Raw genomic sequence first — 15,408 nt, 5'->3', positions numbered from 1 at the left:
GGAAGCTTAATAAATGTATTTTGTTGTTTGGTTACATGACTGAGACTGCTGGAAGCTTAATAAATGTATTTTGTTGTTTGGTTACATGACTGAGACTGCTTGAAGCTTAATAAATGTATTTTTTTGTTCGGTTACATGACTGAGACTGTATTGGATGAGTGCATATTAAAAAAAACACAATAGTAACCACCTGGATCTGTATTGGATGAGTGCATATAAACAAAAAACACAATAGTAACCACGTGGATCTGTACTGGATGAGTGCATATAAAAAAAACAACATAATAGTAACCATGTGGTGGTATTCACCAGACAAGGGGTTTCAACTTTTAAACAAAATCAATGTCCCTAGTTAAAGCTAGTAGCTTTAAGAACTTTCATATTCACTTCTACATGCCCCTAATACTTAAACCAAAATATGTACAAACATAAATAAAACAAAACAGTTGACCAAATTGTTAACAGTGTTGTAACTTGGCAAGAGCATAGCTAATTTTCTGTCCAGAGGTTTTATTTTCCCTGAGCAAGGATATATTGTGAAACTCAAGCATGAGCACCTTTCCTTGTGAACTGGCCATTTGCAATGTTTGATGCAGTCAATCAAAACCCTAAATTTTAATATGTTATGCAATACTTATTGGAAGTTAAACGTAAAACTTTCTTTTATTCATCATAAATAGATTAAAAAGAACTTTTATTATTTATCACTTTCAAATTAATGAATACGTGTTCAAAAAGCTTACTTTCTCTTTCTGACAAATTTAACACATAACTACAACATGCTATCTTAATACAAAGACAACAAAATATCCTTTACTTATACTAATTATTTCTACTTTATATATATATATAGCAAAAAAACCTAGAATGACCTAATAAGTATTGTATTTCAGTTTATTTAAGTAGAAGTTTAATTCACTTAGTAGATAAGCCTTACTGCTTAACATATAAGCAATGTTATTTAAACCAACATATTCACATCTTATGCTATGTTCTCTTTTTTACCAATAAACACAACAGTCATGATATATTCACTGTTACTGAAACCATCATATTTACACCCATCATCAGATCTATTCATTTACTACCACTAAACACAATGAAGGTCATGGTATACTCACTATCACTGAAACCAGCATATTTACACCCATCATCAGATCTATTCATTTACTACCACTAAACACAATGAAGGTCATGGTATACTCACTATCACTGAAACCAGCATATTTACACCCATCATCAGATCTATTCATTTACTATCACTAAACACAATGAAGGTCATGGTATACTCATTATCACTTAAACCAGCATATTTACACCCATCATCAGATCTATTAATTTACTACCACTAAACACAATGAAGGTCATGGTATACTCATTATCACTTAAACCAGCATATTTACACCCATCATCAGATCTATTCATTTACTACCACTAAACACAATGAAGGTCATGACATACTCACTATCACTGAAACCAGCATATTTACACCCATCATCAGATCTATTCATTTACTACCACTAAACACAATGAAGGTCATGGTATACTCACTATCACTGAAACCAGCATATTTACACCCATCACCACGTATATTGTCTTGTTACCACTAAACACATAGCAAGTCATGAGTTTATAACTATTCTTGTGCCTAGTTTCAAGGTGCCACATTTCCTCAATAAGAAGACAAAATCTGTAAAAACATTCTGCCAAACTTATAATACTGATCGACAATGTGGCATGAACAGCTGGAAAAGAAAGAAGAAAGAGAAATGATAAGTCTCAAAAATTTTCCTCAAATAACTATCACAACATTAGTAATTTATATGCTACAGATTAAAATAAAACATTGTCTGTTCATTTAACATATTTAAAAATAAACTACCTAAATTACCCAATGAACATAAAACTCACTCCAATCTCAAATAATCATATCATCCAACTTTCTAACACATGTGTATGCAGTTTTTATGCCACATAAAAAGCTCGTAAGCTCCAACTTTTTTTAAATGAAATACCAGTTTAAAAACCTTTTTCAATTAAGTTTATTTTTGCTGCATGGGTAATATTTTAAGATTTCTTCATCTTACACAAAATCAGTCATTTCTAAATTTCTAAGATCATTAGTTTACACTTTTTAACACTTAACTCATTTTCCACATTCTGTCCCAATCACTAAAATTGTATGGGTACTTCTGAATAAGAGTTTTTTTTGGTTAAGTCAATAAATTAAACATATTTCAGTCCAAAGAGTTATACAAATAAAATCTTCCTTGCCAGCTTGTGAAATGACGTTAGGATTTGTATCATTTTATAATATTTATTTTATTATTTATCTGTTAACACACTAGAGGAGTTCAGTACATGCTCTCTTCCCTCCAATGTTAGATTCCTGTTGCAGTATATTTGTGAAGTCCAAACCACTGACACACCTGGATGGTGGCTACAGGTTTTACTTTTGAATTCATCAGTATAAACCATTGTGTATCAGTTATTATTTATTACTGTTACATTTTAACACCAGTAATATTTAATTTGATGTAACTTATAAATATTGTGTTTCATTTATCTTACTTTGATCTATATTAGTAACCATAAGAATTTCATACCTGTTTCCTGAAAGTTATAATCTGATTCAACTAAAAAAAAAATATGTTCTTTTTTCTAATACACAACTTATTTTTAGATGTAAATACAACAGAATAGCACTTCCACAGCAGAGTGAGCTATTGTTCATAAAAAGCCAATCTTTGCTAAAACTGAATTTTAACCAATGTAACAGCACTATGCCAGCATGTTCTTATGGCTAAACTCCGACACATTCCTTGGCTTGTTAAGAAAAATATCTACGATTAACAACATCAAAAAAGTCACCATACAAAAACACTGTGCAAATATTTTCAGTTATCAACATTTATGGAGAAAAAATTATTAACTATTTATCCCATAATATGTTTAAAAATTATAATGTTATTATACTAAACTGATATTTTATACGTTTTCAAACTATCATGAACCTATTATGTTTTTGTATGTTGTAATATGCAACTGAATAAGGTATGCTTTTCCTACAGACGTCACTTTTGTATAGCCTTCGGACTGATAGTTAATTCAAAGACTCATTGAAAAGATAAAATCCACATATAATATCACAAACTTACTAACTAAGACAACTAATTCTATAATAAGCCTATCTGAATTATGGTATGTAAGCATCTGGATGTGAAATTATCTCATATTTCAAACAGACTGAGTTATCTGATTAACATTTTTGATTTCTTACAAATTGTTTAATCAGATACTTTATCAATCACAATTTTCATTTAAACTTGCAACACAATATATTTTTCACATATAATTCCACTGTATTTTCTACCATTATCCCTGAATTTAGTTACAAATAATTGATATATATGACTTTAAACTCATTTGTCCAGTCACTTCTTATAAACAAACATTTACCATTTGAATAAATATGTCCCACCAACATTACCTTTTGATATCTATCATAGTATTTATAAATGTTCATAATATTTCAAAAGCATGTAAATATGACATACCTTTTTCGGTAAACACATCAGCCTCTATAACTTCAATTTTATGTGAAAAATTGATGCTTAGCCACAGAAAAAACATCAAAAGTGCAACAAGAATAGATGCAATTTGAGCTTTATTTTTACGCTTCTTGGGAAAAGTTCCGATACTGAAGTCACTGTTGTTCGAGGTTATCTCTTGCATGTTCCTAAGTACATGAAATTATTAAAAACTAGATAAAATTTTCATAAAGAAGATCTAATACAATAATGAATACACTGAAGCATGCATGTATACATAGGAAATTTCACGGTGACGACAATGGATCACCCCATTAAGTATTGCCACAATGTACCTGCCCTACAATTTAAAAAAATGTTTAAAATTGACTATTTGACAAACTTTTTGTGGAACTAGCATTACATTAACTACAAATTAAATGTTTGAATGGAATATACATATATATAATCAGAAACATAGAACAACAAGGAAGTAAAAATCTCAAAGGAATATCTCATTGCAGTAGCAAATGTTGAAAATAATAATAGTTGTAATAAATATTCAAACATTTATTGTTTGTATAATCTATGTAGATAGGGGAGACAAAGTGGGATGTCTTTACACATAGTTAAAACCTAAAAGTTACAACCTAGTAATAAAGTCAAGCATTCCATTAAAGAATGAGATGAGCATTTCTGACATCAATTGTTAAACTATATTGCCTCTTATCTGGTCTATGTGCATTCTGTGTTTCAAAAATTATATTCAACATTTTCTGTTAAAAAAATCATACATTCATTAAGAAAATTCCATGGATAAAATTATTCAATTATCTCTACACCCAGCAAACATACAATAATAAGCCACAATACAATGTATACAAACTTTATGTAAGTTACTAATATCAACAGAATAACAACAACATTTCACTCCTTACAGCAGGGTAATAATTTGTAAATGTTCAATACATATTTATAACATTACACAATATCATGCATTATTATCCACAATTCTTTAAACAAATGTTATAATGTTCCTAAATGAAAATGTATTTCTGATAGGTACTTCCCTCCTCTTACAAGATTAGCTTTTCTCATTTTGTGCTGCTCTCTGTATGCAAACTTTTTCGGAAACACATGCCACAAGCCTTCATCATCCCTCTGTTGGAATCCAAAGTCCCAACACATCTCATGCAAATCATCAAGCGTTACCTCTCCATCAATAGGAGATCACTACTATCACATGACGCATGTGACTCCCACTACCAAACTATCACTTTGGCAGTCGCAAGCACCGGAAGATTGTGAGGAGGAGGGGAGGAAAGTAACTACTGGAAATATATTTTCATTTAGAAAAATTATAACTTCCGATAATGGAGGAGGGAGTGGTGCAAGGGAAGCACAGGCTTTTCTTCCGGAAGCACCCAGAGGACAAAATGAGAGGAACAGAACCAAACATGGTGTAAAATGAAAGCAGCACATCCGCGTGGGCGAGGATAGTTTAGCAATGTGATCTTAAACAGAAATCAGAATCACTCAATCCCACAATAGAAAGTGGGTAAGTGAGGATGTGTCCAATGGCATATAGTGGCTATGGTGTGATGGATCATACCTGGTAAGTCAACTACATCCAAAACCTCTCTCAATGGGTACTGACATCCTCACGAGGGTAGGATGAGGATCATACTGTCTTCACCTCAAGTCCCAGATTTAGTTAGGAAACTAATAATCGACTCCAGCAACTCACAAGGTAACCTAATGCTAGGGATCTGGGAATGTGTCATCCAGAATCAGAGAGAAGTCCATCGCATGCATTCAACCACCATGATTGTGAAACCAACCCAAAACAAGCCCAGGTTGGTAACAACCTCATCACCCTGTGAGGGAAAAACCAAGAATAGAAGTGGAAACAGGCCACATAAACCTTCAGTGACCCACAACACAGAAGAAAAGTCATGAGGGGAAGATGGACAACATGAAACATGTGTGAGGACTTATAGATTGGTTCACTTGATCTCCAAAACCTCACTCACTGGGTACCAGCATCCACATGAGGGTAGGAGGAGGACACCCAGTCAGAGGGGTGAACTGCATTTGGGCATCTCATATCTGGGAATTAGTTACTCATCTGGAGGATCTTGTAACTCCTTCTACACTGGCAGAACACCACCACCCTACTCTGAACTGAACATTTGTGGAACCCATCCAGCAAGCTGCCTCCATGGTCAACCACTTCAGTGACTTGGAACTGGTAAGTGGTAAGGACTCCCATACTGCACTTCAAAAAAAGGAGAAGTAGTGAAATGGAACTGCAACACATGAGACAGTGCAATGGGTAATCACAAAACCCTATTTTGAAAGGAAAACCACTCTTATTTATTCAATCTAAGCATGCCAGGGATGGACAGCAATCCCCTTCTGTTTCACCCATGCCATCCATGGATGGTACAGTCTTGGACGGGCATATTATGATGCATTTATCACAAGGAATTTACACTCTAGTGATCTTGTGAAACACCCCACCTCAAGGGTGGGCATACGTAGCAATGGAAAATGTATAAGAATCAACATGGCTTACTGTGTGGATTTGATAGCAAAATGTCTGCTAATGGCTACAGTCATCTAAGGGAACCAGTTCCAAGTACAGACAGAATACCTGGTCAGGCATTAATCGACTTTAGTCGAATTCCAGCTAGAATGCTGAATGTGACTATGTCAAATTTCTGACATAGTTCCATTTACTGGTCTGTAATTTACTCCATGCTACATCTGCATAGTTTCTAGGCAACCACAATGTAATTTAGTGTAATTTCCTTGGTCATGGATGTTATTTTTGTGAAATTCTTGACTTTTGACCCAATTTGAGGGCACTGACCAGAAGAAATAATGTGAGATTCAGACTCAGAATTGAGTGAATTTGGTAATGATGATTGGGAAAACAGTGATACAGATACCAATAATGCTGTAAGTAATGATAATACACATGATACAGTGCACAGGGACAGTGATGATGATGATAGCCATGGGGACGTGGCTGATGCTGATCATGAGTGTGTCATTGATGATGATTATGACAATTATATCCCAATTTGGTGCCCAGCTTATGCCAAAAGTCCAACACTTTGCCTGACATTAACCACCGTGTAGATTATTTCTGCTTGTTATTCCCTCAAGAAGTATTTGAGCTTATTTGTGAGATGAATAACATCTACACCCTGGAGTTCTTTGATAATCTTGCAGACCTCCCTGAAAATTCTCGCTACAATGATTGGACTGAGTGTACTACAGATAATATCAAAGCCTATGTTGGCTTGCAGATAATGATGGGATTGTGTTCCAAGCCAAGGATTAGTGACTACTTGGCAACTGGGGGTCTAGCTCAGTCCCCTGGTTATCGAAATGTATTGCCATGCAATCATTACCAGCTGATCAGCTCGTTCCTTCATTTTTGTAAAAATTCTCAGAGGGTTCCATGCGGAGAGGAAGGATATGATCCTTTATATAAAATTTCTCCCCTCATGAACATTGTGAAGCCACTGTATAAGCAGTATTACATTCCACATTGTGAACTTACAAATGAATAATCGATGAGGAAATTCAAGGGACGGATATACTTTCATCAGTACATATCAAACAAACCCACAAGGTGAGATATAAAACTGTGGCCATTGTGTGAGAGCAAGTTGGGTTATCTGTTAGACTGAGATGTTTATACTGAGACAACAACCCTGAGGCACCAGAGCAAGGCTTGGGTCATAATGTTGTTATGAAACTGATGGGCAATAATGGATACTTGAACCTCAGCCACCATTTATATGTTGATAACTTCTACTTCAGCCCTGGCCTCTTTGAAGCCCTCAAGGAACAGGGTACTGGTGCCTATGGAACTGTGAGATTGAATAGAAGAGCACTTCCTGACGAAATTAGGCCAGCAAAGTTACAGCTGATGAAAGGTGATGATCCTGTTTATTACAGAAATGGTGATATGCTTGTCTGCTCCTGGTATGACACTGCAAGGGTCAACTTTCTCTCGACAATCGATAATAACGGCAACACTCAAAAACAAATTTGATCCAGAGACTAGATTTAGGGATGTGAAAAAGCCAAATGTGGCCTGCAATTACAATGCTTCAATGGGATGAGTTGACTTGTTTGACCAGAAATGTACCAGCTACCCATATCAACACAAATGCAAAAAAGTAGTACCACACAATTTATCAGTTCATCAGAGAGGCAGCACTAGTCAACTCTTATATACTGTATATAACTGCCAACCATAATTTAAAAAATGTTCATTCAGGAAAAAAGATGGCAACCAAATCTGTGCTTCTATTCCTCCGAATAAATTTGGAAAGAAAGGGAGAAGGTTGACGGATAACCCAGAGTACAGGGAGGAGTGGGGGGGGGGGGGTTCGACTTTCCAATGGCTTATCCACATCCTAAATACAAGCCTAGCTATGTAGTCTGCAGTGAAAGCCCTTCACATTCAAAGAGAAAGCAAATCAGACATGGATGCATGAACTGTAAGGATAGGAAGGGGCAATGCCTGCCCATGTGTCTTCCGGACTGCTTCACGAAGTACCACATGGTCAAGCATTTCAGATGTTAAAAGAAAAAAAGGTAGTAAAACAACATTATGTTTCCTCTAAAATGTTTCATTTATTATTTTAATGTTCTTTCCTAACATTTGCAGTGCATATATGTTCATTTTAGGGTGACTTGGGGATTTTAAAATAATGCATTTCAAAACAGGCATTTCTTGCCAAAAATTCCACCATTGTAGACAACGTTTCATAGAAAAAATTTGGCAGTGAAAGGACTTACCTCATGTCACAGCCATGTTAAAGTGTATAAAATAGCCATAGGCAGCAGGCAATACCCCAAGAAAGCAGAAACAGTGATATGGTGTAGGAAGTGGGAGATGAATGTGTGTAGAGTCATCCACATGCTTGATCACAGATTTTCCTCCAATTGCCGATGAAGACGAGAGGCAAGATAGAAGGTAAGGTGATAGATTTGATGTGAGGAAATGTGAAAGAGTTTATGCTGTGAAGGAGACAAGGAGAAATAGACCAACTGAATCAAACGTTGAACCCAATTGGTCAGGGCAACCAGGGAAAGATCATGGAAGAGAAAGGTTGCCAAGTGGTAAAGAAACGGTGGGAAAAAGGACCCCAGAAGGAAGCCATGCAAGCAATATAACAAAGGAGGGCACAGACAGGACAGAAGAGACTATCTAGTTCAGGATGATTGAAAAGATGACATATAGAGGATAAGCAAATATAGGAAAAGAAGGACTGAACTTCTTGAGCTGCAGAGATCTTAGGAAGGAAAGCACAATATGGATAAAGGATAAGGTAGGAGGAGTGGTACAAGTTCCAAAAATATCATAACTATGATGCCTACAGACCAGAAGGAATTACACCTTCAAAGAGAGGTGAAACAGGGAACACATACACAGGTTCAAACAGAGGCAAAGTGAAAGCATGAAGGACCACATTAATGTCCCAGTCTGGGAGGGATGCATGAATCGGTGGTTGATGGAGCCAGAAGGAATAGGTCAACATGGAAAGGCCAGGGAAGCAAAGACCCTTTGGAAACAAGGAAACACAAGGTATGGGATAACACTGCCCAAAACCCCAAAATCAAGGAGACTGAAGAACACCTCTCAAAAAGCCACATGAGAAACTCAGAGATAAAAGCAACCATTAGGTGAGAAGCCCAGAAACCTCAAGTCAATGCCCAGAAGCGATAAATGCTCCACTTGCTAAATGGCCAAAAAAGAAGAAGGGCAAATGGAACGAGCTAAATGTAAGCTACTCTGTGAGAGAAACCTGAACTCCTCACCAAGGACCTGACAAAAGCCAGGTGTGAAGATGCTGCAGGATGGAGTGCTGGTGACTGGGGTTGATGGAGCAAGTCAGGATGGAAACAAAGAAGAATGGGAGGGACCATGTGAATTTGCAGCAACTGAGGGAACCAAGGTTGAGCAGGCCAGTAAGGAGCAATCAGAAGAACAGTGCACAGAGTGCCATGGATGAGAGAGACCACTCAATGAAGTAAACAAGTGGGAGGGTAAACATGGAAGAACAGATGAGACTAATCCTGGCTGAAAGCATCAACAGCCAAGGCTCAAGGAGGGGGAACCGGGGACCAAAACCAAGGTAAATTGTGATTGAGGGTGGTGGCATAAGCATTGATATGGGGCATACAGAGATGCAGAAACAGCCACCAAAAACAGCAGGATGCAGGGACCACTCCGTGGGATAAACGCGATCCAGTTGGGAAAGACAATGGGCTACGAGATTGAAAGCACCCGGTACATGACACACCATCAAATGAATTTGATATATTTGGACCCAATAAAGATCCATATTGCAAAAACATGGGGATCTGGACCTAGTGCCACCTTGGTCATTGATATAAGCCACCATGGTAGAATTGCTGGAATGGATCATAACCATCTGGTGGCTGGTAAGAGAAAGAAAATGATCCAAAGCCCAATGAACAGCCAGGAGTTCAAGAACATTGTTGTGAAGAGAACTCTCCTCCCCAGATCAACAACCAAAACCTCCTGGTGATCCACCCTGGCACCCCAGCACTAAGGGGATACATCTGTAAACAGATGTAAATCTGGGCACGGAGGAGGAGGAAGCAGGACCCCCACCAACATTTGGGTCTTGTTCAACCACCAATGGAGATCATCTACAAGAGATGAGGGGATATAGAAGTATTCAAGGGATTCTGGGTGAGGTTCCATTGATTGTGAAGAACCCATTGAATAAATCGCATATGGGCCCTGCCCAGGGGTATGACATCCCCAAAAGTGATAGAACTTTGCTCGAGAGCTGTAAGTGAGGGAAAAGACAGGGCTTTCCGAATAGTCCTTCCATAGAATGGAGCCAGAGAGGAGAAGGTTGGGTCCGACTGAGGTGGGTGTTGAAAGAAAACACCCAAATAGATAAGGTATTGGGTAGGACAAAGGAAAGACTTCTCCAATTTGACCAACCAGCCCAGTAGCGCAACTATGGACAGGAGCTGATGAGTGTGACAGGCCAATTTCCATTCAGAATGCGAGAAAATTGGGATTGGGTAAGTTGGACAGGGTAATCGGAGTTCACCCCCCCCCCCCCCAAACAGGTAGAACTGACCCCAACAACCGTTGGTCAAAAAAGCTTGGCCCAGCTTGAAAGACTCAAGAGGAGGTAGGGCAGAAGCAGGCGAGAGAGGTCGGCTCTTATACAGATCAATCTCCTGGCAAATGACCAACGATATATACCCGGACGGGTTACCCATGCTCATGGATGAAATATGGCATCAGTTACTGGCGAAGAATCAGAAGTGGTGACTGTAACTTTAGAATTCATAAGCAGGAAAAAGCAGCAAAAATAAGGAAATAATACTTTAATAAAAATATTAACTCCACAACTGTGAAGTGTAGTATATAAAGTTAAGAAAAATATAATGAAAAATGAAAAATAAACCACTTCAATGTAACTGAACAACATAAGAAAGATCATCTGAACTTGACAGCTGCCAAACGAGAAGTGATAGTTCGGTAGTGGCTCATAGGGGGAGTCACATGTATCACTTCATAGTTGTGCTCTCCTATTGGTGGATAGATGACGCATGATGATTTGCATGAGACGGGTTCAAACAGAGGGATGATGAAGGCTTGTGGTATGCATTTCTGAAAAAGTTTGCATACAGAGGACAGCATAAAACAAGAAAAGATAATCTTGTGAGCGGAGGGAGAGAATCTTATCAGAATATACCATACTACTGTACTAACGAATGTAAATATAATTACCCAAGTTCTGTCTTCCAATTTCAGTAAGTATGTTTTTACAGCATACAAATTTAAATAATGAATACAAGTTACCATGCTTCTGGACATCAATGATGTTACAAATGTTCCACTGAATATATGCAGTAACTCATATAGAAAATGGGCATTTATAATTCCTCCAAGAATTCAGATAAGTCTCTTAACTCTCACACTACGGGCTTAGTTCCATGGACCGATTTTGTAACTACCTTCTGCTTGTTATAGTTTTCATACTACAAGTTTTAATACAGTAAGCATATTATTATAATATTTTGCAATTATCAGTAAACATCACAAGGCTTTTGTATACAAAATATCAATTTTTTAAGTAATGATTTACTCATGCATTTTTCTTTTTCAATGTTGACTGTCTAGCATGTACAGTAATTTTGATTTTATGATTAAAAATACTTTTATGCAACAGAAGATTGTCAAATATCACATGCAAATCTCTATAACCTCCAGATAATTATCAAACCTTTTTTTTAGAAAAAACTTCATATCATATTTGTTTTCACAGTTGTATCTCTGTATGGGTTTGGTCAATTTGACCAATCTTGTAACCAACATAAAAAATTAGGAAATACATATAAAGTACTCTTTTTTTTTCTTCTATAATGACTACAAATTATAGCATGAAACCAGAAATGTTCAGCTGAAATAGCTTAAATTTTTAAAATTATATATATATATATATATATATGTCTATTTATTTATTTATTATTTTTATTTTATTGAAATTTCAGCTAACATAACATTCTACCTAACATTACAGAAGTTGCAATGACACGGTGCATGTAAAGAGTATAAAACTGGCCTTTACAAATTGAACTGTCTTGGCTTTTTTGTAGTGGACCAGTATTTTGTAAAATACAGTCAACTTTCAGTTATAATATATTACATATGTATATATATTATTTCTATTTATAAATAAGTTCTTAAATTTGAGTTATTTTTCGTAAAACATAGAACAGCAAATTAAGAACTATAGAAAACAATGATCTCTTTTACTAACTAACTTTGTACTCGTTTGCCGCTTGCTGTAAGTTCCTAAGCCTTTTCAAACTTTGCATGTGGAATACGTAAACAAAATAATTATTTTAGGTTTTATGAATATATTTTGAAATAACAAAAAATTATAAATTATTATAACAATACCACAGAATTCCACAATAATTTATCAGACTTAGTAATTACAAGCTGTATTTGGGTCTAAAAATGTATGATTTTTTTTAGCTCCATAATGTCTTACCTTACCACTTTGATTCTACCATGAAAAGAAAGGGTTCCCTGTGTACATACTTTACGGAGGCCGAGAAAACCAAGCTTTTGATTGGTTACACACACTCCATTGAGCAAAGTAGGTGCAAGTAAGCACGTATTTTACAAAAATGGAAGATGTTGGGACCACCTTGGTTGATTCAATAAAAATATTAATATCTCAGAAAATAGAAAAGATAGGAGGTTCTTATTTCATGTCATAGCTTATCAATATTGGTTGAGTATCCAGTTTGTAAGAAACTATAGCCTTTGCATTTGTACATCTCAAACATCTAATCTGAACCAAAGCTTCATTCAACATACCATATGACACACAAAAATTAATATTTAGGAATCTTGTTTTAATATTTAATTTTAGATTAAGAAATTAACTAATGTATAATATGAAAATTTGAATTATAATATACAAGTTAATACAAAAGTTAGAACCATCTATGATTTGATACCAAAATTAGAACCACATATGATTTGATACTAAAGTCAGAACCATCTGTAATTTGATACCAAAGTTAGAACCACCTATGATTTGATAACAAAGTTAGAACCACCTATGAGCTGATAACAAAGTTAGAACCACATATGAGTTGATACTAAAGTCAGAACCATCTGTAATTTGATAACAAATTTAGAACCACCTATGAGTTGATAACAAAGTTAGAACCACCTATGAGTTGATAACAAAGTTAGAACCACCTATGAGTTGATAACAAAGTTAGAACCACCTAAACTGAAATTGTAACCAAATCAACTAAAACCACTTGTAATTTGTCAGATTTATGTTACCACTATGTGTGGTCCTTTAGCAATATTCATTTATCCACACTTTTTGTGTTTACGAAGTATAATAATAGATCGAGTGAATTATAGAAGTTGATACAATTAGTTCTGTGAAGTTTGCTGTCAGGCGTTTCAGTAATATTGCTGGGGACAAAATTGGTGGATTTGATTAGCAGAAACTGCTAATAAGTATTGAATTTGATTAGCAATTAGCAAATATTGCTTTTTAATATTCATCATTTTAACATGTTATGAAGTCTTAACCATCTGTAAATACATCCACTAATATAAAGAAGCAAATGGTATGTTTTTTTTCTAACAACACACATTAATTCAGCTTCAAACCCTAATATTTAATTGTATCATACATGGCATTTCATGAACAAAATAGCTCCTGGTATATAAAGTAAAATTTAAACAGCAAGAAATACCAAATATTTCAGCTGTCACAAAATAATGCAACAATCAGTTAACCAGAGAAAGAACTGACATGAAGGTATTGCAATTGGACAAGGTTGCCACAAATCATTTTTCAAATTAATCTACTTTATTTCTTTTTTGGTAAGACCTCATCACTCTCTTTACAACATTGTCTCCTTGGCTTTTTGAAGAAGAAAATGTCTAATGACTTTCCAGCAGTAATTACCCCTCTCACCCCAGGCCAGGCATTCTCTACTGTGCATATCATGAGGTTTTTTTAGTAAGTTACATTCAAAATTTAATGAAACTACTTTTTATTTGTTCATGTTATACCAATTAGTATAGCATAAAATCATAGCTAATAACCTACATTTTAAAAGTATACAAGTTTGAAGTTCTTAATTTGATTAGGTAATATCAAAAAAAGATCCTGAATTTTCCCTAGTGTAAGAAATGTGACACTTTTTCTCTAGGCATCCCCTCTTCTCTAATTTACGTACCACCCCTCCAACAAGTATGAAATTTAATGTAAATTACTTATTATAATATTGTCATTGCTCAAGTAGAGCATAATTTTCATAGCCTTCAATTTTGTTTGGTTACAGAGCCATCAAATAGAAAATAAGACCCCTCTTGCCACTCTCACCTGTCACATCCTCTCTTTCAGAATTTGTCAATAGTTCTTTCTTGTGTTTAATATTATATTATTTTTAACCAATAGAAAGAAAAGGTTTTCATCTATCAAATGATATATTGTATAATATTATGTTCTGAATGGATAAATATCAATTCAACTCAGAGTACCAGCATCGTTCCTGTGAGAAAGTTAACTACTATCTTGGATGAATTTGTAATGTCTCTTGTCGTATAGTTAGGAAACCAGAAAATCTTTGAGAGGTATTTGTCTACTTTTTGCATGTTATTAGTCTATATTCTTTGGTGCATTATTTAATTAAATAAAAATTATTAATAGCATTACTATCATTAGTATAAAATAATTAGGGTTAACTCTCTTTGACAATCAATAGCAAGAAAAAAGAAGATTGGTTAAGTATTTAATTTCTTGTTTTTCAAGTTTATTCTTTATGTATAATTATAAAAGTAACTAAAATGTTAAAAGAGAGATCCTTTTAGGTTAGTTAAGATTAGATTAGGTAAAATCAAAATATTATAATAAAAATGTTTCATGAAGCACACATACGAGCAGCTCGTAGTAGCTCTTGGGTAATGTAATTCATTAGCATAACATGAGCTGCACATTTCCCCAAGTGATTTACAATGTATAATAGTGTGGATAGTTGTTAGACACAGTTCAAAGGGTAGTAAAACAATAAATTTTAATTATAAATAGATGTAGAGAGTTATGAACTTAGAGCTACTTAGGATGAACGAATGTAGTTTCATGTTACAATTTGAAGTCATTTTAGAAAGAAAAAAAGGGTAATTTAGATTTATTTAAAATTTTTTTTTGGTTACAAGGTCAGTCAAATTGACCAATTCTGTTTTGAGATAGGGTAGGGAAAATAACAGATAAACTATGAAGTTTTACTGAAAAAAAAACGTTTGAAATGC

The 15,408-nt window shown here is 35.1% G+C and overlaps 1 protein-coding gene across 2 annotated transcripts in view; it reads right to left on the bottom strand.

The window, feature by feature from the left end:
• LOC106472716 (stimulator of interferon genes protein-like) overlaps positions 1 to 15,408 on the bottom strand; it is a 44,640-nt gene that overhangs the window by 22,812 nt on the left and 6,420 nt on the right. For both annotated transcript variants that reach the window (XM_013933370.2, XM_022401257.1), the window contains exons 2-3: positions 3,558 to 3,739; positions 1,552 to 1,745 (exon numbers count right to left, since the gene is read on the bottom strand). In XM_013933370.2, the coding sequence (XP_013788824.2) occupies positions 1,552 to 1,745; positions 3,558 to 3,739 (376 nt within the window). The remainder of the gene's footprint in view (positions 1 to 1,551; positions 1,746 to 3,557; positions 3,740 to 15,408) is intronic.

Source organism: Limulus polyphemus, unplaced genomic scaffold (genome assembly GCF_000517525.1).
Source record: "Limulus polyphemus unplaced genomic scaffold, Limulus_polyphemus-2.1.2 Scaffold5544, whole genome shotgun sequence".
NCBI classification, from domain to species: domain Eukaryota; kingdom Metazoa; phylum Arthropoda; class Merostomata; order Xiphosura; family Limulidae; genus Limulus; species Limulus polyphemus.
The sequence above is the reverse complement of the archived record's forward strand: the minus strand, read 5'-3'. Positions and strand labels throughout refer to the sequence as shown.